The sequence below is a fragment of the Dicentrarchus labrax genome, unplaced genomic scaffold, assembly GCF_905237075.1.
Source record: "Dicentrarchus labrax unplaced genomic scaffold, dlabrax2021, whole genome shotgun sequence".
NCBI lineage: Eukaryota > Metazoa > Chordata > Actinopteri > Moronidae > Dicentrarchus > Dicentrarchus labrax.
Genome location: NW_026136710.1, coordinates 14,318,301 through 14,343,635, shown reverse-complemented (window position 1 = coordinate 14,343,635; position 25,335 = coordinate 14,318,301). Strand labels below are relative to the sequence as shown.

Sequence of the window (25,335 nt, the reverse complement as noted above, 5' to 3'; positions counted from 1 at the left end):
GCTCCATTACTTAGCAGGCGTGTAGAGATAGGAAGCAATTACATTAGGCATTTCAGAAATCGAGGGATGGCAGAACAGGATGCTAAACAGATTAGAATATGAAAAATGAAAATTGAAAAGGGTTAATAAAGTGTGGAACAGGCCATGCATTGCTGCTCTCTTCTCTCCATCCTGGCTCTGAATGTTTATAGGAGTCTCCTACACTCCATGGGAAAGAGACAGAGATGGAGAATAATGTTGTTACAGTCGCTGCTGCTCAGTTTCCATCTGCGCCTCCTGAGCTACGTCGGTGCACTTGTCAAATAAACACTGTTTGTATTGATTGTTGCGTATCTCCCACGAGCATTATCCATGCATAAACAAATCAGAAGCGAATCTCAATTCCTAAATCATGTTAGGTAGAGCCATTCCTAAGGGGTGTTGTGTGAGCTGAAAGGGTTCAAGTGCGGGTTCAAATGTAAAATATTAGCTTTTGTTGACTCCGTTGGACATGAACATGTAAACACACTAACCCAAATGTACCCCAAGCAGGGAGAATGTGTTTTATTTTTACTTTTTTGATTACCAAAAAAATGCAGGCAGACACCCCTTTAGTCTGAACCCAGAGATGGGCTCATTAGTTGCCACGGCGATAAATAAAAGATGATATGTCTGGAGATGTGGGTACTTCCTTGGGGAGTCGTCTGGGGTCTGAAATGATGAATAAACACTTTATGGCTCTCCCCTGCCCTCTGCTAGTTCAGTAACATGTGGCTGAATGTTAAAAGTCTTTCTCCTTGTGATTTGCTTCAAAAGATCTTGATGCTTCCAATGGACCCTCATGTTTCTCATGTTCTCTTACCAGCGGCATATCCTGTGAGGATAAAGTCACATAGCTCATGCCGATACTTGTAGCTCGGCAATGATTCATTCATTTTTCATTAATTCAGGAACATTCAGGGGGCTCCGTTGCCGCCCCAGGCTTTTCCTTTTAAGTCAGTAGAGTCAGACAGATTCGAAGCCGCTGCAATGCAATGTAATTCATTTAAGAGCAATCATAAATGACTTACTTATTTACCTTCAGTACCCTTTTATTTGGTCTCTTAATATGTAAAAGAAAACTCTTCTCCTTTTGATTGTGTAAGAGTTTGTACCTAATGAGCAAGCAGAGCTTTTTCAGGGGAAACTGATATTGTTATGTACAGAGCAGATCCCCAGACAGCTGTATGTGATGCATAATACATATCTGTCAGAATCATTTCATTCATCCTTCACCTAAGAAAGACACAAAGAAAGAAAGAAAATATACTGCAGAAGTATTAACTATTAAAGAGATAATAAACAGTCTGATGAGCATATGCATATACTTTAGATACTGTCCCATCCTACTTGTAGTCTGTGCCTGATTTCTCCGACCTATATCAATAAATCAAGTCAGGCCGCAACGATTAGTCAATAAACCAATTAGTTGATCAACCGAGAAATTAATTCAATTGTGTTATTTTTAAGGCAAAAAACCAGCATTCCCTGCTTCCAGGGTCTCGTGTGAGGATTTGCTGATATTCTCTGTTTTACTTGCTTTTAGACTGTTGGTTGGACAAAACAACACATGACATTTTACACTATTTTCTGGCATTTTATGGACCAAAATGATTAATCGAGGAAATAATCAGCAGTGCAAATTATTGTGAGTTGCAGCTCTAAATAAAATATTTGTCTCCTCGTTCAAAACCTTGACACAAGGACGCCCTCTGTGTTAACGGCCAAAGATGCTAAGAAGTGAGAGCAAAGTCATCAAATCCTGGACAAACTTGGCTTCTTTCAAGCTGAGTTTTTTTTAGTGTAAAAACTGTAACCACTTAGAGAGTACATAAAAAGAAAAAGTTTGGATCAACTTCAAGTCAAGTTGTTGAAATTCAATCTAAATTTATGGTGGGCTTGATGTGTTTGTTGCTTTTAAATCACGCTTTTTGGCTTGCAGGCTAATCATGTAGTAACAGTGCTGATAATGGACTCCATAATAATCCTGGACCATTTTATAATCTTCTGGGCTATAACGGTCCCCTAACACCCGCACTTATGCAGTGGCCATGGAAACAGGTTTCAGGCCCATTTACCCCATCATTTAAATAAATGCATGTACACCCACGACCAAGCACTCACTCACAGTACTGTACATGCTCAAATGCAGTTCAAACATCATTTTAGCATGCATAGTTATACAATGTATGAGTTCTGCTGTGTAGGTATGTAGTTGTAGAATTACAAGTGGTGTAACAAATACTGACACAAACTGATTACAATACCTAACACTGCCTTGGGCTCTGGGAAATTACGATCGGCATTTTCCACTATTTGAAATTTTGTAGACTGAACAACTGAACAATTAATCTAGAAAATAATCAGCAGGTTAAAGCTTAAACAATAGGTTAACATTTTTGCAAGTCTATCTTAAAATAACCTGATACCTCGTGTCACACTAAAAAACACCAGCTTGAAAGAAAAAATATGAACCTACCCTTCAAAGGATAAGCATAAAAAATTAAGAATAATACAGATAATACAAAAAAAAAACTATAAAATACACCATCACTTCCATTCATATGCTTTTCTGGCTCTCATTTTGACTACTGGATGGATTTCCTGTGTTCTCTTTCATGCTGCTCCCCCCTGCCCCAACACACACACACACACACACACACACACATCCACACAGCAGCAGCTTAAGTCCAGCAGGCTGAATCAGCCCTTATCCTAATCACTTTGTTCAACTCATGCACTTCTTTCTTTCACATGTTGAACCCATATGATTGCTGTGCTGTGTAAACATACGTGGCAGCATTAGGGTGTAATGTCTATAATATCAGAGGAGCTCTTCCACTGTCCTGTAGCATACTCTTTCAATTTGATCTATTTCTACTTCCTATAGCCATTCTTCTTCTTTTTCTCTTTCTGCGTTTTGCTGTTAAGGTGCATGGTGCAGTGAATTAGCTTATCTTTGATTTTGTCTCCCTTTTCTCCAATTCTTACTGTCTTTTTCCATTCTATATTGTCAAATAAATAAATCTATTTATGTATGTAATTCCCACAACCATTGTCTCCCCCTCATCATGTCAGATATTTTGCCCTCTTTGTCTTTTTACTCTTTTAATTACACTGAATCTGCATTTCTATCTCCATCTCTCCTTTCTTTGTCGTTCTCTTTCACCCTTCCTCCCTGTTTTCTCTCTTTCCTCCTCCTCATAGCCAGAGGGACCGGATGCTTCCACGTCCCAACCTGGGCTCACTGTGTGTGTGTGTGTGTGTGTGTGTGTGTGTGTGTGTGTGTGTGTGTGTGTGTGTGTGTGTGTGTGTGTGTGTGTGTGTGTGTGTGTGTGCGTGTGTGCATTCTCTCACAGACATATTTATACGCAACCTTGCTCCCATGGGAGACCCTGCCTGTTTGAGTTATTTCAGAGTTCGTGGTTAAACAAGATAGCCCGAGGAATCTCTCTTGTCTCTCTGTTTTCTTTGACTGGGCTGAAGGGAATGGGGAGGCAACCAGGGAGGATTTCTAGAAGGTGCATTTGCGGCTGTTTGATTTTCTAGACTGAGGAGCTTATAAAAAGCAAACCTTCAGGAGTTTCAAGCTCTACTAAGAACTAGGAATCCTTCAATTTGACATTTACAAACAAGTTATATTAAATGTCCTTTCAGTAGCTGATATAAGCGATAATATGATGCTTTGCATGTTCTTAAAACCTCAGACACAAAATAATCCAATCATGTGCCTTCCAGAGTGAAAACAGTAGAGAAAAAATGTTTTGAAGCGTAAGAAGTTAGTAGACATGTAGAAGATTGGATTCATTGGTGTGATATTGTGTTGCTGGATATTGTTTTAACTGTATTATTATATGTTTCTGTGTTTGTTACAGACTGAATGTGACCTGGAAAAAGGTTTAGAGATGAGGAAGTGGGTTCTCTCTGGGATCCTGGCCACTGAGGAAACATACCTCAGTCACCTGGAGGCACTGCTGCTGGTGAGAACATACATCACACACACACACACACACACACACACACACACACACACACACACACACACACACACAAGCAGACACACACTCTAGATATACCCATATTATACAGGATTATTAGAGGTAGGCCGATTGATTAGGCAAATTGAGTAGTTCAACTATATTTTGACATAAGTCTGAAATTACTGATTGATGTGCTGCCAGATGCATCTGCAAAATGTGAATGAAACATGGAAAACAAGAATTTACTGGCTGGCTTTTGCTGTAAACTACAAAACAATCAAAGTTTTATAAACAAATGTATAGCCAAACCAAATATAATGATTAATAAGTAAAACCAAATTACAACTAAGAAAGAGACAAGAAACATTCTAAGGTTGGATGATATAAAAGTATAGCATGAGACAGCAATTTGTCAGCCCGCTTTTACAATGGTGGCTTTCCCCTTTATATCCTTTGTTGTATTAGGCCAGTGCAAGTTTCCAGCTGCAGCAAGCAGCTGTTTTCTGTGAAAAAGCGCTATTAAACCATTGTATAAAGTTAGCAACTACCTGGTGAATATAGTGGAGTATTTATCATCCGAAGAGCCAAATTTTATGCTCTGTGTGTGCTGGATGTGTAAATAAACAACAATTTGCTAACATGTTCACCATAAGAACCTGACTTATTGCTTTTTTTAAGACAAATCCATTTCAGTGTTCATTTGACAAGTCGAGCACGTAGAAAAAAGTCACAAAGGCAGAAATCTAACGAAGGAATATCACTCTAAAGTTAGCTTTCCTGGCAATAGTTATTATATTGTATTACTAGTACTAGTATTGTGAGTACTTTGAGGCCTTACTTTGCAGATACTTATCAGACTTTTATTTGTATCTCTAAAACTGTAAAACGTTTTTTAAAATGGATGTACAAGTGCTTACAGTTCACTTACAAGTGTCTCCTCCACTGCTCCTCTCAGCCCATGAAGCCTCTGAAGGCCGCAGCTACAACATCACAGCCTGTGCTCACCGTTGCCCAGATAGAAACGATCTTCTTCAAAGTGCCTGAGCTCTACGAGATCCACAGGGAGTTCTATGACGGACTGTTGCCCCGCGTCCAGCAGTGGAGCCACCACCAGAGAGTCGGGGACCTCTTCCAGAAACTGGTGAGGAAAAAAAAGCGTTGGGATGCTTGTGTGTCTCTGCCAGCAGTGTGTGTGACAGAAGAAGCGTCCCTGGGTGTAACTGACTGATATTACCCTTAATCAAAGTGACAACATTGGCCACCCAAAAGGGTTGACAATATCAGGAAAGACATTCAGGATGCTGCAGCTACATTTTCTGACCTTATGGACATGGACCCAAAGCAGAACCACTGTGTGAGAGTGACATTACTCACAGTAATGTTGTTTCTTGAATTGTGAGGCTTTCAGAAGTCGGTATAATTCAATGAACCAATAAAACAAAATGTAGGTTTGATTTTTGTAGTGATGCTCTTCTTTATCATTCTAAATGTGGACAAAATGACCCTGCATTGTCCTTTTCTTCCTATTTCCTCCTCAACAGCTGCTCTCTCTCTCTCTCTCTCTCTCTCTCTCTCTCTCTCTCTCTCTCTCTGCCCTCCAGTAGTATCTGCCAAAGATGTCAGGGCCAAATGTACACTGGGTCTATTTAATCATTTTCACAATGGGTCAATTAACCCACAATGAATCATTTGTTATTTTTCTCCCAAATACTGCTCCTCTCCCACTAGTGTCTCCCTCAGTCTCCCTGTCTCTCTCTCTCGCCCCTCAGTCTCACTCATGCTCTAACATGCACGCATATACACACACACACACACACACACACACACACACACACAGAGAGAGAGAGAGGGAGGGAGGTGCAGCCATGTTTCACAATGCCGCCTTTCTGCCTCAGGCAGCTGAGGCCATCACTGCACTGTGTGCTTTGTGTCTCGAAGAAGCTGCTATAAATAGGAGCCCCTCTTTCTATTGCTCTCTCTCACTCTCTCTCTCTCTCTCTCTCTCTCTCCACACACACACACCACACACACACACACACACACACACACTCCCATTAACGTATCTCAGGAGGCTCCCCATAGGTCTGAGATAAGAAATTAGGATTTAATTTGTATCTTTTACTGGTTAGGACGCACATGCCATAATCCAGTTTTTATCAAATATTTTTTTTAAAAGCAAGCTTCTATGTTTTTTTCTTTCCTTAATACTGCGTATTCGCCTCCCATCCAAAGAACTGCCTCAAAGGAAGATATCATGGCATCATATTGAGGAGAGTGATTGTAGACAGTTTACAGTGTTTAAGAGCGTAGCTGCAGTTTGTACTCCCTGACCTGTAAGTGCACCAGGAGATCACACCAAAACAGGACACACACTCTTGAATTGTCTGTCATATGGGCTTCAATTTGAAGATTATTATATTATAGAATATTTGTAAAAACGTTTACCTAGGCCTCAAACATTACGTCAACATGACAAAGACAGTTTTTTCACCTTACAATCTGGAGTCTGGCTCTCTTCCACAATAACATGTACACACACACACACACACACACACACACACACACACACACACACACACACACACACACACACACACATGTTTACACTGTACATACACGCTGGTGCATTCACACACACACACAACACACACACATGCACGCACCGTTTCTGCTCCATTCCCTCCCTGTCTCCAGACAGTAGTTAATAAAAGTCAGGAGGAGAAGACGCTGAGCCCACAAAAAGGGAAAAAAAGGAAAAATGCTACATGACAGCCGTTCCTTTAGGAGGTGGAGAGGGAGTGAGGGAGAGATTAGTTGAGAGTAGAGGAGGTGATGCAGGCGAGGAATGGGGGAGGGAGGGTTGAGAGAGGATGAGAGTCGGGTAGGCAAGTAGATTTAGGCTGTTGCAACTCTGATAGAGCTGTCTCACCATGACTCTGAATTCTGTGAGGGAGGCAGACGGGCTTAGGAAGCATAAAACATCAGAACAGGGGAGGCAGGGAGAAAAGAGGAAGAGGCAAAGCGTCACTGACAGGTTATGAGCATGAGTGTCAGAGAGAAGTGTTTGAAGGCTGAAAATAGGGCTAAATCACACTCGTGCTTCTGCTCCTCCTAAACACACACTTCATACACTGCAGCAAAGTGAAGGCTTTACACCGTGAAGACAGACAGGTAAACTGATAAACTACCTTTAAATATTGCTCTTTAGAGGTGGAGGACCAGAAGAGTGTGAGAAAACTGCATTACAATGGCGTGTTAGTGCTGCAGAGATGGCCTGGCCTACAATTCTTTTTGTACATTTGTTTATCATGCTTGCACGCTAAACTAAGATGGTACCTGCTAAATATCAGCATGTATGGATTGTCATTGTGAACATGTTTGCATGCTGACGTTAGCATTGAGCTCAGAGCACCGCTGTACAGCTGCTAACATGGCTGGCAAATGAAGCGTCTTAACCTATCTTTCCATATCAGTATGTCATCATAGACAAAGCAGTGCTTCTCCCCTGTAAGAAAATATTTCAGGCTCCCACACAAACCAAGTGGCTAAATCCAGCCTTCTCGTATAATGGCCGTAGTCTGTCATGAGGCTGTTTTCTTAATGTTGTTTTCCGCTGTGGATTACACACATACTCTCACATGCGACAAATCCTGAACTGAGAAATCCAAACACCCAAGCAGTTTCTTTCATCACCCCAAAGCCATTTTTCTGCTATGATACTGTAGCTGCAGCCGTACACTCGGTAAGCCTTCACGCCGTTGTGTGGATGTGGATGTGGCTGGCAGACATTCAGGCTCTCTGTTCTCTCCACAGTCAAACTGTCACGCTCTGAATGGCCTCCGCTCTGGTGCAGATTGTGTGGCCCAGGGCAGGACATAGGATTTCAGGATTGTGAAAATTGCTTTACTCCTCGCCTTCCTCCAATTTACCTCTTTGTAGTGTGCAGATATACTGCATGTGAAAAACACTATAGATCCACAGATTTGCTGCCTTAAATTCATCAGTAAGGTTTTGACAAACATAGATAAGAACAATTATTTCTTAACAAAGGAGGTACTGAGTTCAGTTGGGTGTGTTTATTGGTTTTTTCATGGTGGTTCATGGCACGCAGCCTTATTTTTTTGGACTTTTTAAAGATCTATACCACACATACATGCATTGTAACTGCCGCAATAACATAATAAGTGCAAACGATGTTTAGAAAACTTGTGACTTCACATTCCTGCCAGGATGGAATTTCACCCCGCCCCCTCCATGACAGCAAAAATCAGAGCGTGTTAGGAAGGTCATGCCTGAAAATAAGATGTAAAGGGGGTGAATGAGGTCAGTTTGAGACAAGAATAGTGATTGGCTTACAGATATGTAAGTCCTTTATTTGTAGAGCACTTTTCAAAACTCTAATTATAAAGCGCGAAGCAACAAATTTAAAATCAGCAATAATAAAAACATTGTAAGGAAACTATAGGTAAATAAAATACATACACTTAAAATAAAATAAGTTAAAACAAAATTCACCAAAAAAAGAAAAAAAGATAATGGAAGTAGGTTAGAAAACAAAGGCAAAATTTTTATCCAAACTGTTTACAAACCAATTTCCTCTCAGCTTTGATCTACTGTACTTACCTTAGTTGTGCATGCAGAGTTTTCCTGTGCAATGATAAATTATTAACAACTTTTAGCTGCACTAACCTTCAGCTTGACCTCCAACTGAGGTGGTTTAGATAGTCTGGCTAAACTGTTGGCTTGTGTACAACCTCATTTCTTGCCCCATCCAGTTTCATTACAGCACTGTTGCTGTGTACCCAGATCTCAGCAATGAATAAAATGATATCATAACAATACAGAGAATATGGCTGGATCTACGAAAGTGAGACCCAAGTTGTAATAAACCTCAATGACCCTTTAAGCCTGTCTCTGGAAGGGACAAAAGACACATCTGCCCAAATTACTGTTGCTCCACAACAGATAGATAGATAGATAGATAGATAGATAGATAGATAGATAGATAGATAGATAGATAGATAGATAGATAGATAGATAGATGGATGGATGGATGGATGGATGGATGGATGGATGGATGGATGGATAGATACTTTATTTATCCCGAGGGAAATTCAAGTATCCAGTAGCATACAAAATATAAAACATACATTAAACAAACATTAAACTGAAATTAAAAACCCTAACCTTAAGAATAGAATTAAAAATAAAATAAAAGATAAAATATAAAGTATTATATATATATGATATATAAAATTAACAGTAGCTACAGTAAACAGTGCAAACAGTAAACAGTGCAAATGGAGTGGAGTGCAAATGGAAGTAAAACAGTGCAAATGAATGTGCAAATACAGGTAGAAATTGTACATTGTCTATTATCTCTTGTCCTCCCTGCCTTTACTGAGAGCTGTTGTACAGTCTGATGGCCAGGGGGACGAAAGAGTTTTTGAGTCTGTTGGTGGAGCTGGACTGGGACAGCAGTCTGCCACTGAACACACACCTCTGTGCAGAGGGTGGTGGGTGTTGTCCAGTATGGACAGCAGTTTGTCCAGGGTCCACTCTCTCTGTCCAGGGTCCAGTCACAGACTGATATGGGGGCAATGAGTATGAAATATGGCAATATGCTTTGAGCTTTAAAGGGGATAATTCATGTTCAGTTACACTCCTGTATTCAATATGCTCAGGTAAGATTTTCTGGGGAATTTGGTATTCTTTGTGAGAAGTCTGAGAGTTTGTGAGTGTGCGTGTTGCTCTCGGCATTACACACAAAGCCCGTCTCCACTGTACTCTCTCCTCCTTTGGCTTTTGTTCAGGAGAATTGATTGTCCTTTTGTTCGCCGCCGAGATGGATCGCAGCGCTGGCAGGCAGCGTTTGGTGCGAGTTTTATTCAGCCATCCAGCTTCCTAAATGTGCTTTCATAGCCTCCGTTACACCAATCATTAATTACTCACCCCAGCACAGTGCAGGTCTCGCCGGTTGCCACGGCAACGGGCCCGGCTACGAGGAGCACCGTGGTAACATGCTGTTGTTGTGACCGTGATGCGTGTCTTTCCTCTGCGACTCGCACACACACAGTCTCTCAGACACAGCTGACTGGGCTGAATCTCCTGTCTCAGATATAACATTTCAAGGATTATACATCTCACTGTTGCGATTTAGCGTTTTCAAAGTTACACTGAGAAGGTCATTGCAATGTCCAGTATTTCAGGCGCCACTGTTCAGACTTTAAAGAAACTCACCAGCACTCCCCAGAATTTAAGGTATACAAATTTAGTAAAATAGAGGCTTTCCAATAACAGTTCAAACAAAGGTATGTGTACTGACTGTGAAGAGCAGGCTACATTATGCTGCTGTGCCCCCCAGATTTGACAACACACACTTGTTAGGACTTAAGTTATTTTGCTGCTACGTATAACGCTTCCCTTGTCATTTTTATTATAAGGTTGCATTGCTCTTGTGTAGTGTTTATTTTTCATATACATCTAGACATGTATTTGTTACTTTCTCTATTTATCTGTACTTATTTCGGTCCTTGTGCTGCTGCAACATCTCAATTTACCCTCTGTGGATCAACAAAGGCTTATCTTATTTCTAGAAAAATATTATTTTTTGAGAAGCAGCAAGGTTGCAGTTTGTGTGAAGTTTAGTAATGAAGTGGCGGAAGTTAAGAAAAAGAAGTAGTGAAGAGGACTGTTAAGTGTGTTTGGATTCGTCTGAGCTTCTGACTGAAAGGCTTTTTTGTGGGTTTACAATGAACTGTTCTGCCTGAGAGCATGGTGAATGCTGTTCAGTTCTCTTATACAAAAGCTTACTTAGAGTTTACTGTCTGTGTATTAACATTTGTATTTGGATTCAAAGGATTTCAGGCAGAACAATCTCTTCACAAATCACAATTACTGACTTTTCATTATGTCTAATGTGTTCATTGAAATGTGAACGTCACATCCCTCCTCTGTTTCTTTGTCTCTCTGTCCATCAGGCCAGCCAGCTAGGAGTTTACAGAGCGTTTGTGGACAACTATGAGCTGGCTGTAGAGACGGCGGAGAAGTGCTGCCAGGCTAACACACAGTTTGCTGAAATCTCTGAGGTAAGAAGGAGAGAGGAAAGAATGGCAACACCAAGCAGGGATAGAAAGACATGTTTTTTTATGGAAAACTATACCGTAAATGTGGGGGAAGGAACCAGACAAAAACTGAACAGTTACTGGTTCAGCTTCTGTGTCAAAGCAGGGGTCGAAGCTGTGATCTCTCAGTTATGGGATCATTTTTACCACCGTGTAAAATCAGTCAGCCAGACGCTTAACCCCCTGCATACCAGCAAATTATCCAATTGAGTTTCACAAGTTGTTCTGTCTTTGAAGTGTGGAGCGATGCTGTATCTAATTTAGATAAAAGGACGTACAGGTTCAGTTGAACATTTATCACTAGGGTGATTTTCACCAACATTACAGCAAATTGAACCCCAATAATTCTTTCTTATACTTTAAAAGATGAGTATCAGGTTGGTCATATCCTCCTCCTACACCCTCTTTTGTTAGAATACACTATAACATGTGTGCAGTTAACAATGTTAACTGTTAGCAGTTGCTCTTGTGTAGCTGTATACCTCGTCCATCCTGCTGCCACTGTGGCTGGACAGTGTCTTAGAGAAAGATAGTGTTACTTAGTCACACAGAAATGACAAAAAGAGGAGTGACTTACAGCAGAGTGTTAAACAACGTGTTATTAGGAAAAGAAACCGTTTCTGAGAGGTGTCGTATAGTCAATTTTGCAGCTGCTTAACCGTTTTGTCCCAGATGTACTGTACTTGCAAAACGCTTTCCCATTATTCACCCACGCAGCTTTTATCATTTCCCTGCATTTAAATTTGAATGTTCTGCTGAATATTTCTGTACAAATGCAGCCATTGGCAATTTTTTGCGCGTGTGTGTACATTATCTTAATGGGTGCAGTGCAGAGGATAGTTGTATTTTCTCTAGCTTGGTCTCACTCTCATCGCTGGCCAGGAAAATATGAGCTCAGTACACAGACTGTAGATGAGCCTTGACAGTGTAATAAATTTGTACATTTATCTTTTCCCCAAACACAAATTTCCAGCAGCTTCGGAGGCTCAGGACAATTCCTTTTATCATAGACAAACTAGATTTGAAAACACTTACTCCCATGCATCAAATATAGTTTTGGAGGCTGATAGAACAATATTGACCCTGGTTTAAACCAGTAATCTACATTCCCAACAGTGTTGTACTTTATAGGGTTGTGAATTGTGAGGGTTCAAACAGTATTACAGCTCTCTTCATGCATTTTGGGAGTCTTCTGTTAGTCCAGCATCCACAAAAATGGCTTCAGATGCAGCCTTTACAAAGACTGTGGGAGACTTATTTGAACTACACTATGTATGTGTATGTAAGAGCAAATATTTGATTAGCTTTTTAGGTTAGCAGGATAAAAATATAGTCCAGTGTTGAACAGTATATTCAGCAGTCTCCTGGCTTAGGTCTTTCAGCTCTTTTTTGTACATTTTCTTCCCATATTTTTTTTCAAGCATGTGGCAGTTTCTGATACACCATCAGTCTTCGTCTATGTTTTATGAGGTCTACCAGTTAGAGTTGAGTCTAGTGTCTACACGCAGGATAGGGAATTCATCATCGAGGGTTGTTAATGGCCTTCGTAATGATGCATGACTCTGAGCCATCTGAGCAAGATGGTGGGGGGAAAAGCTGCTGAGGATGGCATAATTAATTTGGAAGTGGATGACCTCAGTGCTAGAGCAAGGATAATAACATATGTATGTTTTTTTTTATATGTCTTAACCATACTGAAATGGTATTTAAAGATCTTTTTGTAAGGGTTCTCCACTTTGAACTTGCCTTTTGTCTCCAAACAGAACCTGAAAGTGAGAAGCCCAAAGGACTCTAAGGACCAGACGGCCAAGAACTCTCTAGAGGGTCAGTCACATCATGCTAGTTCATGCTACTAAAATATTAAAATGTAACAAAAAATAAAACATTTACATATGGAAGGTTATAAAAACTTATTTTTGGTTTCCTCCCTGTTTCATGTGCAGCTTTGCTATATAAACCAGTGGATAGAGTGACTCGCAGCACGTTGGTACTTCATGTAAGTAAGAGTGAGCACTGAAGCGGCAATCCTAAGAAATGTCACATTACAACTGTGTTCAGGTGTGTTTCAGTAATTGCCTATGTTGCTCGTAAATTAACCCTAGAATGAATGACATGGGTGATCCAAACCAAACCTGCAGCTTGTTTATCAGAATACAAAACGTCATTGTTTTTCATTTCAGTTATTTCTTACAAATCTGCTTTGTTACTATTACCATAAAGCATTTTCTCCATCAATGAAGAAGAAAGAAATACAATTGTTTATTGCGTGTATGAAAAAGCACTAACGATATACAAACTGTTTTCAGCAGGCAGTTTGAGTAAGAGGATGACTGTTTATGCATCAAAGAGCTAAAAATGAAAAAAAATAAAAAATAGGCGCATACTTGAATGACGAATAGTAATATGTAACATTTTATTTGCATGTCTGTGTGCATATGTGTACCTATACCTGAATATGTGTTCTTTTCCTGGATAGTTTTGCTTTTGAAAGTTAATATTTCTGTATCTACTGCTGCTGTACTCCAGGACTTGCTCAAACATACGCCCACCAGCCACCCAGACCACCCGCTTCTGCAGGACGCCCTGCGGATCTCCCAGAACTTCCTGTCCAGCATCAATGAGGAGACGACGCCCCGACGCCAATCTATGACTGTCAAGAAGGGAGAGGTGAGCATTTAAGACCCTATTGGCATGCTTTTCTTCAAACAGCTGATGCTAGTTGGCTCTAGTGAGCACTAGTTTACTGGATTAAAACAAAGTGCTTTGGGGTTACTAAAAGAGCATCAGACAGAAATTACAGTTTTTATACTGTCCTTATTACACGCTGTGTTGTGGCTTCAAATGTTTGCATTTTCATTTATTTTTGATGTCATGACAATGAACTGGAGCAACTAACATACAGTACATCAATATCTGGTTCATACAGGCATTTTCACAAAATTGTGATTCTCCCTTTGTTGGCTACTTCAGACATTTTCACTGCTGCACCATTAACAAAACAGCAGGAAATAGTTTTGTTGGGTTTTTAAAATCAAATATCAAGACCCTTAAGTTTAGATGTAATTTTAACTTTGCACCAAATGTGATACAGAGCAGTCTAGATGTAGATAATAGTCATCAGTTTAACTCTCTCCAGCTCATATTGAGCATGATGACGTCATGACCCTGCCAATCTGCAGCTTATGCCCTTATATGGTCATACTAGGGTTTCCTAGATGAGGGTGATTCTCTGCTTGCTCTGCGTCTCTCTTGTGGCTTCCCATCCCTCCATCTCCCCTAACGCAAGCGCACACACACACACACACACACACACACACACACACACAATCTACCCCCCACTGTCACTCTCATCCCTGGAGATGACTTGACGCACATGAATGGATGCCTCTTGATTGATAGCTTGGGTGACACTGCCGTACATAATGCCTTGTAATGAGCCACCAGTCCGCTCTGACTGGCACATTCTAAGTTAATTATTCATAAATGGAGGGTGGGAGCGAACGAGTGAAAAGGCTGTGCCGGCTCCTCCCTCTGCTCACAGGGGGGTCATTACTGCACCCTTTCCACACACACACACACACACACACACACACACACACACACACACACACACACACACACGCACACACAAATATGCACTTTCCTGCTCTCTGTTTCCATTCTCCCTTCTCTTGTTTGTCTTTGAACATATACACACACCCAGACGCACACACACATCCCTCCTATCCCCGCAGGCCTCGGTTCCATCCCAGTCCATCCAGACCTCCACACCAGTCATCAAATATTTATCATGGATACATGAAAGCAGCACATGGAAATCGATGGGGCTCATTATATTATACCTTATCATAGACCATAGAGTATATAATATGCCTGAGGTTTTTGTCTGCATTTCACCAACGAGCTACAGCATATAACTTGCTTCAGTCATTACAAGAGCGTTCCAGGTGTTACCTGGAAAGTTGAGAAACCTCCATTCAATGTAGAGGACGGTGTTTAAAAGGCTAATACATCCTAAATCATTTTTAGAAGAGAAGATGTGGTTGTATTGTTGTTTTGATATCTTTAATTACATAAAACACTCAAGTAATTTGAGTTACCAGGTTTAAAGTAGCCATTCAGCACACCCTCGCCCTCCTAAATTGTCGCTTTGCTGAAGCTAAATCTGCTCTCAGACCAAATTGCATTGATAATGTGCTCTTCAGACATCCAAAGCGGGACTCCAGCCTTTGATCGCACTGATGGTTTAACTTAGTAAAGGAGTTATCCTCATTATCCTTTGTTCATGTGATGTCAACACAAATTGGATGACTGCAGGATTTGTACAGGCAAATAACATTCATTTAATTATATACTGTAGGTATGGTGATACTGGGCTCACACGTTTTCTCACACAATTAATAAGTGTTGATTTTGTTAGCTGTTCAAAGAAATCATAAAGTATAAATCCAAGTAAACAAACATGAGTTAACACCGTTGATTTAAGGGTGCAGGGAAGACGTTTCCAACATGACATGGCAGAAAAGCTCCAATATTAAGCTCCCTGCTGCAATCAGTAGTCTTTTTCCACCGTTTAATTGTTACAGTGCTGATTGTTCGGAGCAAAAACTATCTAATAACACAAGTGATAGAATCGGAAACAGGCCACAGTGCTCATTTATGATCTGACCTAAAATTTAGAGTATTGAGGGAGAACCTACCCTCCATGTGCACACACCAGTGAGTAACCTGTGGTTTGTTCAGTGGAGGCATGCAGGAGCAGAGCAGCACAAGTGGCCCCCAGAGGCCCTGGCCCGAGCAGATGAAGGGAGGGGACAAACAGAGGCTGCTTAATTAAAATGCAAATGATGGCGCTGCCTAAATCTCAATTCACCTCCTCGCTCTGCTTTGTTTGCCTGTGGGAAAGATATGTGACTGTGTGTGTATTTCAAGCAGAAATGCATTCGTACACCCATCTGCACCACTTTCATCTGTCTGTACGTCTTTCCTTCCCTCTGTCATTGCACAAACGCATCCCCGTATACACACATTGTTTCACACATACACAACTGCAAAAGCACACAAGCGCAGAGATGCCCCTTCAAGCGTGTATTCTAAATATAAACATGGATCTTTTGTAGATTCATGCCATTACTCTCGTACACGCTCTCAGCGAGGAGATGGTCAATATTTAATCTGTGTTCTGTGCCATCAGCGTGCTCTGCCTCGCGTCGTTCTCCTTCCACATCGGCGTTGCTGATGTTCCGGTCAGCTATTATGAGAAATGGAGAAAGTCGCATTTCTCCTACTGGCTGTTCGATATTATGAAAATGTCATCTGATGCGCTGAGACAGCTGGTTTTATTAAGGATGTCTTTTCCCAAGTAGCAGAGCAAAGCAGCAGCATAAGCACATTTTTAGATTTATCAGATTACTAATGTAGGAATGAGCCCCGACTGGAATATGTGTCTGCATCCAAAGATAAAACAATGAACCTTAATTAAATAAGAAAAAAATGAAAGATCACTCATTGAGCGAGTGTGTTTTGAATGTGCAGGTTAAACACACGCTTTTGTGTTGCATTATTTTAGTGGTCAGTCTCGTTTTATCCCTTCACATGATTCCCATTCACTCCCACACAGTTAGAAGCCTGTTAATCCCTAATCTAGTTGTTATCCCTCCCTTTATTTTATCTCCTTATCATGAGATCAATGAGAGGAGAGGATTAACACTAAGGCTTGATGGGCAGTGTAGTTCTAGTAGCTCCTGTGTAAGACAATTCTGACCCTTCATTTTACTCTGCCTGAGTCAGTGTTAGCAGTTTGTCAGTGAGGGTATTTTCTGTATACTAATCCAACCTAATCTACTGTTGTACTTTTTGTTTGATAATCCAATCAGTAATCTAATCCAGTTTTGGAATGTACTGCTAACATGTCATGATTATCACAGGAGATTTTAGCTTGCTAGATGACATCAATGAAGATTTGCAGCTGCATTGTCATATACAAAGAGAACTAAATTCAAAGTTTGTCCATTGAAGAAAAAAATATAATTAAAGAGTAAGAGGAAGGAGGGAAACCATATCTGCACTGGCCTCTGTGGGTTGAAAGGTATACTGTAAGTCTCTTGAACCTCTGACCACATCAAAATCATAGCTAGGTGTGGTAAGGTGTGGTCTGTTGTAATTGTGACCACAGTCAACTCTGTGACTCTGCCACGCTACATCACTGCTGCACAGGGTGTGGAAAAAGCATGATGTCAGTCACCACTGGTTGGCAGGGCAAGACAGATTATTAGACCACTCTTTGAAAAGCAAAAAAGAAAGTTAAAAGAGGAGAATACCATAAAAAAAATAACAACACTGTACAACAATAGTTTAATGTGTGGCAGTAATGCAAATCTGGTTTTAATGTCTCAGGCATTAGAATTTATCTATATATAAAGCTATGTTTGTATATATACATTTATATATACCGATATCCATGGTGTCCAAACGAGAAATCCTAATGTCTTTGGTGATCCCCTTACTTTCCGATACTGTACTTTGGTTTATGACCAAATACAGGGTGAACACTACAACTGCTTAGCATCAACATATTAACATTGTCACCAGGAGCAGGTTAGCATTCTGATGTTAGCATTTAGCTGCAAGCTCTGCTGTGCCTACACATCCTAACAGAGCCTCTAGCATGGCTGTGTTCCTATATACATATATTTCATATTTGACATATGAAAGTTTAATCCCTATACATACTGTATGTAATTGGCAATGGATTTAATTCCCTTTAAACCTCAAATATGGGATCATATTACAGCGCCCGGAGCAGACTGTACAGTGTGCTGTACACAGATGGTGCGTTGGTGCTTTTAATATGCATGTATAGCTCTATGGTACAACTTAAGTTCCAATATTTGTAATTCCTAGGTTTTATGTAAGTAATATGCCAAAACTAAGATGAGCAGTGTGACCAATGCCTCACTCGAACTACTGTTCAGTACATGTTCTAAATATAGACTGACATGACAGCATGTAGATTGACAGAAGTAAGACAGCATCCTTGTTTTATATGCTAGTTAGAAAATATCCTCAGGGGATTTCATTACATGTGGAAGGACTTCATAGGTGTGCTATTCTCATCATATTTATCAAAGTCTGACTCATTACATATATCTCAGTCTGTGTTACAATAGAAACTGGATCAGGAAATGATATCCGGACCATGGTGAAGAGGAAGGAGTGAGTGTTTGTGTGTGTTCTGACAGATGTAGCATCCCACTAGAGAGAAATGCCAGATAGACAGCAAGCAACTCATCTGGAAGTTATCTATCACAGGCCGTCATCATTCCGGGCTTCATTATCTAGCTAGTAATGAATAATTACATCCACCAGTGGGAATTAGACTTCTATTAGATCCTCATTTCAGGGATCAGAACGTGATTGTAGTCTGCCATACAGTAGGATCTCCACGTGTGCCTGCAAGTGCATGCGCATAAAGAAATCCCTCGACAATGGATCACTGCAGTGGTGCTGCTTTGGTGACGTGTCACATGGTTTGGTATAGTAAGAAACTGCAGTACTACATGTATTCTGTCGGGAGCTACTCTGTGTTTCTCATTTCTTCCTCTTGCCACCTCTTTCTCTCCATTCACTTTCAGCTGTTTACTTTCCTTTTGATGTCTTTCCCTTTCTCTCTTTCATGCTCTCATAACTCTCTCTCTCTGTCTTTGTCAACCTCTTCATCACACACAAGCGTCAACACCGAGTGACACAGCATGATGCTCCTCTTTGCCAGCAGATGTCCAGTCAGGTTTTGTAAGCACATAAACCTCTCCTGCATAAGCATCGGCTCCACTTCAGTGTGTTCTGGCGGTGACAGTAACAGTAAGGTTGGCTGGGTTTGCAGGGGCGGGGGGTGCAGGTGTGGCCTCTGAAACAACATGGAAGAGAGTAGGAAGGAAGACATTTTTTTAGCAGATACTTTCTGATTTGCTTGGTTTGGAGAGCAGCAGTTGTTGAACTGTAAAATGTTCCTATTGTTTGTTACTAAAAAAGAAAACTGCACCTCAAGCAGTGCTCACTCTCATGTCTTAACTCTGAGTTAAACTTAAAATTGTTAAATTAAATCTTTGTAAAATGTTCGAACCCACTTAATTTATTTGTAATTTAAACAAAACAACAAGTAATGTTCAAACAAATTGGGTGAACCAGGTTGAAACTTGCAGAATAAATTAAATGAACAAAATACCTTGTTCCAGACTCGTTCACATAAATTCTGATTTGTGCAATCAAAAGTGCAAAAATGAGCTACATTATGTTTTTGCAAGGTCCGTTCCTTACCAAATCCTACTTGCTCTGTTTGCCTGCTGAGTATAAAAACAAAATCAGACAATCAACAATTTATATTCTTTTTTTAACTGTAAAGCTCTACTGCCTAACTGTTTTATACCCAATGCCCACACTACAAGTAAAACCAAGAGCATGTGAAAGTGAACTGTTTGCTGTTGAGTTGTGGTTTGATGTTAGCCTGCTCCCTGTTTTTTGTTCCAAGTCCATTCTTGTAAATGTGTTGTCTCATTTTGTACAATGACATCACTGCCTCCTTTTGGCAGATGGCAGTATTACACATCTCATTACATAGTCTGACATCAGTGATAAATCCTAGAGCTCCAAAAAACACTCTCTCTTCCCTCTCCTCTGCTACGTCATTCATTCCTCTCTGTCCTGGAAATTGATGAATGTGCCAGAATATGACGCGTAATAAGTTTAATCAGTGCAATCTAATGCAAAACCCTTCGTTTTAGGAATAATTTGGTTAATTTTGAGCACATGACCTTTGTCAGTTATTATCCAGTAAAGCAGACTGGCAGCAAGTAAAACTTAAGTCCAGTCTCCCTCGTAAAAAGAGGATAGCTGATTTATTACTACGACTTACAGAAATGGCTGAAGCTGTTTTCCCCATAATACAGACTACTATATTGGAAAAAATATTCATATGTTTACATTTTAGTACAGTTTCAGTGATTATTCCTCTAGCCAACTAAGTGGATATACAACAGTGTGACAGCTCGTAAATATGTTTTGATGAGCTTCATTGCCAACCGCTGAGTTATCGACACCAAAAGCCTTATGTCACTGACCCATCGCTGTTGTCTGTTGTTACCACAGAACCGCCAGCTTCTGAGGGACAGTTTCATGGTGGAGTTGGTGGAGGGAGCCAGGAAGCTGCGGCATGTCTTCCTCTTCACTGATCTGCTGCTCTGCGCCAAGCTGAAGAAACAGATCGGAGGGTAAGAAAGGATTCATATTTCTCAAATCAACATTTATTTCTCCGGTTAAAAGCCAGCTTTTAATGAGATCTCTGAGAGTTACATAAGATAAGGTTTCTAAAAATATTCATAAAACTAATGTATAATTAAGACATAATCATAAATGGACACACAGACATCTAACTATCCAACACTCGTTCAAGTTTAAAGGTCCAGTGTGTAAAATTACGGAGTTGTTTTAATTCTCTCTAGATAGGCTCATGTTTTTCACGAGTTTCAATGACATAGTTTCTCCCACACACTTGGAACAGCAGGGTGAGGCAAGGGGTTGTAATCTGCAACTAAATCCTACACACTGGTCCTTTAAATTTCAAGTTAGAATAAAATAAATAAGATTTTTCTCAAGGTCCTCTTGGTGTTTCTTCATAAACACAGTTAACCTGTTTCCTAATTGTTGTTTTTCTCCCCTCTACACTGTCTCCTCTCCCATCCTTTCATCCACACCATTTTTTATGCATCCCCATAAATCCACTCCTCCTTCCATACCTCCCTCACATCCGTCTCTTTTACTCACCTTTCACCCTCCATCCGCTCTGCCATTCCTCTCGTCCTGCCACCACAGTAAAAACCAACAGTATGACAGTAAGTGGTACATCCCCCTGACTGAGCTGACCTTCCAGGGCCCCGAGGAGACCGAGCCCCTCACTATCCCCCAGGTCCCCGATGAAGAGCTCGACGCCATGAAGGTCAAGATTTCCCACCTCCGTAGTGAGATCCAGAGAGAGAAGGTATACACACACAAAAATCTGTTCAGGAACTAAGAAGGAAGTCTGGTTTTCAGATTGACAGCAGTGCATTTTCTAAGTTTGTCCTCTGGGATTTTGAAAGAGCTTCATATGACTTATTGGACATTGCATTTTTCCAACCACTGAGAGGTGATAAATGTCAGATTTGCCACACAAACATACACACACAATCAAACGTTTTCACCTCTGTGATTTCAGAGAGCCAACAAGGGTTCAAAAGTCATTGACCGTCTCAGGAAGAAGTTGTCTGAGCAGGAGTCTCTGCTCCTGTTAACGTCTCCGAGCATGCCCCTCAGAGTCTACAACAAAAATGGCAAGGTGATGACACTCTCCAGCTTTAACTCCACCAGTTTCTTCATACTCTCTTTTCATCATCATTTCTTCCCCATCCTCCTCCTCCTACTGCTCCCCATACACTCTTCTTCTCCATATTTTCTCCAGATTTTTTGCCACTTCATTTCCGGCACAATATCCCCTTGCTGATCTTCTTTAAGATTAATTCTCATTGATCTCTCTCATCCTAAGACAGCTGGGTTTTTTTTGCACATGTGTTCTCAGGGTTACAGTTTCCTGATTTCGTCTGACTATGAACGCGCAGAGTGGAGGGAGATCATCAAGGAACAGCAGAAGAAATGTAAGTGCCCCAGAAATGTCCTGTCAAACAATTTCTGATCCAGATCAGAACAGTCGGATGTTCCCATTTGTAGCACATCCAAGACACTGGAAACATTCTCAGCAGCAACTACTAATCCAAGAACCTTGTGATGGAGTATACAGCACAAATTACATTTATTGTCTTCCCTCAAGGTTTTAAAACTTCCTCCTTGACTTCTATGGAGCTGCAAATGTTGACCAGCTCCTGTGTCAAGCTGCAAACTGTCCACCACATCCCACTGAGCATCAATAAAGAAGGTGAGTAGCTAAGTTTGTAAAAATCTAATGCTTTCTACTAAAGTAAAGTTGTCCTTATCATACTCAGTTAGTCATCCATATGCAGTCTTTGTAGTTCAGCGATAGGGTTCTTCTGAGACAAATTGGATGTGGATTTAATAGAAATTCCACAGTAACATTATAAGGCGTTTGGGGCTCTGTGTATTTATGTGTGGTTACGCTTTCACTTGAATATGATTAATAATTGTGATGAAGATGAGAATAAAGAGTACACACAAGTTTGAGCCACATGTTTTATACTGTACAGGCCTGTTTTATCCGTTCATTGCATGTCTGATTCTGCTCCAAAACAAACAGAGATCTGCGTGCTTTTCTAACCCCTCTTCACTGCCTTTTTTCTCTCTCTCTCTCTCTCTCTCTCTCTCTCTCTCTCTCTCTCTCTCTCTCTCTCTCTCTCTCTCTCTCTCTCCTCGCTGACTGTTTTTCCAGAGGATGAATCCTCCGGTCTCTACGGGTTCCTGAATGTAATTGTCCACTCTGCCTCCGGCCTCAAACAGAGCTTGAGTGAGTCACTCACCTTTAGCTTCCATGCAAACATCAGAAAATACGAATAATCAGACAATGAGTTTGATGTGACCATGGAGCAGTGGAAAACCGTGATTTAAAGTTGTTTTTTTCCAGTAGACATATTTGCAGTTTATTTCTGGTTAGTAACTGTAAGAATTAAAACACTTACCTGGAGATCTATGTTTGAAACATTTTGACAAACTCAACGTGGCTCATATCTAACACTTGGCCAGTTCAGTTGCTAATGGAATGAATCCCTTCTATCAGATCTCTACTGCACATTGGAGGTGGATTCCTTTGGCTTCTTTTCAAATAAAGCTAAGACGAGAGTGTATCGGTACACTACTGAACCCAAATGGAACGAGGTAAGACTGGAGCGAAACTGGCATGCAACATATTCCAAGTTGGAATAAAATGTCTCTGCGGAGTCTGTGTTAATAGAGGGGTCAACTGTTGTGTTTTATTGCATCAAACATGACCTTGTAATGTCTTTATTGCATCCTAAAATACTTTTAAAGTTAAAAAGTTGGAATTGGTAACCATACAGATTCATAAGATGTGGTATTTTCAATACTGTTTTATCAGTTATGCTTTATTGGAACATCATAAATATGTTTATTTCCTTTCAACGACCAAACCCATACATGCAGTAGCACTGTATCTGACATCTGGTACTGTAATCAGTAAGCTGTCCATCTCTTTTTCCAAGATTTCCAACAGAACCTACACAGAGCATCTGCAGCCCCTGCAAACATAAACAGTAGCGAACACACATATGCATATTGTATATATGCATGCAAGCAGGCACACATACATACACAAACATGAATGAATTAATGACACAGCTGGATGTTGGAGGTAGCACTACAGAGGAAGAAGAGCTCTGAGATACAATCAGTGGGTCTGTTCATCTGCAGCACAGTTTTTTTCCACCGTGAACCCAAAAACTCTTTGAGGATTTTGCTCAGCAAAGTGGAAATAATATTAGCTAATGAGGGGCTGCTGGTGATGACTCACATCTGTCCAAATGCTAAGTGAACCAACACAGTGTGGGCCCCAGAACGATGTACAAACCATATGCAGAGTGCTGCCCTACTGTACATAATTACAGGGAATGTTGGTCAGCTGCAGTGGCATGTATTGATTCAAATGTAGGGTGGATGCTGAGATCTTCTGGATGTCTCTTTTTCTCATAACCTTTGTCATTCCTGTTTCTATTGGTGTCGTTGTACTAAATCATTGACATTTTTGCACCAGTTTTTGCTAAAAATTTTCATCTTTTTCTTCCCTTAAGGAGTTTGAGATTGAGCTGGAGGGCTCTCAGACCCTGAGGCTGCTCTGCTACGAGAAGTGTTACAACAAGACTAAGCAGAACAAAGAGGATGGAGAGAGCGCAGACCGCATCATGGGGAAAGGACAGATCCCGGTATGACATGACGTCACCCCCCCTTTCAGCAGACCCACCGTGACTCATTACTGATAAACAGTTATGTCACCACCACTGCCACAAAGCATGAAATCCATATTATTGCTCAATGAATGACAGAGGGTGATGTAAAAATTGTCTGATTAGATTAATTGCCCCATTATATAATGGATGGGTTGGGGTTGGTTGATTGGAGGGAAACTGCTGTTCAGTGGATGTAAGGGAGATGTTTGAATATCGAAAAGTTGTGATGTGTCACTCTGTTCAGTTAAGATTCTCAGTGAATTCTTGATATGAAATGAAACAAGCCTTTAAATTTCTTGCCATTTATCTATCATTGTCCTGCCAGGTTTAGCTGTTTCAAACATGAGTCACAGTCCAGGGTCCATAATAGTTACTGAGTAACAGCAATGTCATCCTGCATATTTGGAAACATCAATAGTCAGAGCTGAGTACAGGTGTGTGTGAAAATGCCAAAAATCCTGAAAAAGCCGACACCGTCCTGTCCTGAGCAGTCTGGCTGTTAGATTAACTGATCGCTGGTTGACAGCAGATCTAGATAGGAGGTGATCAGGTTGCCAAGGTGATGCCAACCTGCAGGATAATGCCATGTGTCACTGAGAAGATCAACAGAAAGAAAGCAAAGGCAGAGGAGAGAAAGACAGGCAGACAGAAATGATTTAGCCTGAAATGTGAGTCTCTCCTTTGATTCACTGCAGCCACAAACCTCATTCTCATACTCCTCCACCTACAGCAGGGCAGGTGTGGGTGTTTGTTTTTGTGTGTGTGTGTCTGTGTGTGTGAGATTGTACACTGTGGACCATTGTTTTACCTCACACAAAAACACAGAGAGATCTTCTCTCTGTGTTTGAAAGATGTATTTTTCTCGAACAAACTAAGAATCAAAAGCAAGAAAAACAGGGAATACAAAAGCATGAGAGAAAACAGTGGTTGTGCACACTGCATTCCATTTGTTCAAATTGTAGCCGTGTACACCAGGACGAGTCCCTTTGTTGCTTGTTGTCTGCCAAACTGTCCGTGAATTACAGTCACAATGCTCCCCCTAGTGGTTCCTCTGGTAATCCTGTGACACGATCACTTCTTGACGGATGATGTCATTCAAAACAAACCACCCAGACTGGTGAGAAAGTTGCTCAGGAGGATTTTAATAAATCCAGGGCAAGAAACTGCTGCTCCTGTCTTCAATAAAAGCCACAATGTTTTATGTGATTACAGATTACTCTTCAGTTTTACTGATTTACCAAACAAATGAATGTT

General features: G+C 40.7%; 1 protein-coding gene across 1 annotated transcript in view; it reads left to right on the top strand.

Annotated features, from left to right (window-relative positions):
• Positions 1-25,335, top strand: part of bcr (BCR activator of RhoGEF and GTPase) — an 83,126-nt gene that overhangs the window by 48,130 nt on the left and 9,661 nt on the right. The window contains exons 3-16 of the mRNA XM_051412698.1: positions 3,894-3,998; positions 4,954-5,139; positions 10,979-11,086; positions 12,886-12,946; positions 13,066-13,118; positions 13,649-13,789; positions 20,267-20,388; positions 20,990-21,155; positions 21,372-21,491; positions 21,732-21,807; positions 21,981-22,085; positions 22,554-22,628; positions 22,899-22,996; positions 23,926-24,057. Coding sequence (XP_051268658.1) covers positions 3,894-3,998; positions 4,954-5,139; positions 10,979-11,086; positions 12,886-12,946; positions 13,066-13,118; positions 13,649-13,789; positions 20,267-20,388; positions 20,990-21,155; positions 21,372-21,491; positions 21,732-21,807; positions 21,981-22,085; positions 22,554-22,628; positions 22,899-22,996; positions 23,926-24,057 — 1,548 coding nt within the window. The remainder of the gene's footprint in view (positions 1-3,893; positions 3,999-4,953; positions 5,140-10,978; positions 11,087-12,885; positions 12,947-13,065; positions 13,119-13,648; positions 13,790-20,266; positions 20,389-20,989; positions 21,156-21,371; positions 21,492-21,731; positions 21,808-21,980; positions 22,086-22,553; positions 22,629-22,898; positions 22,997-23,925; positions 24,058-25,335) is intronic.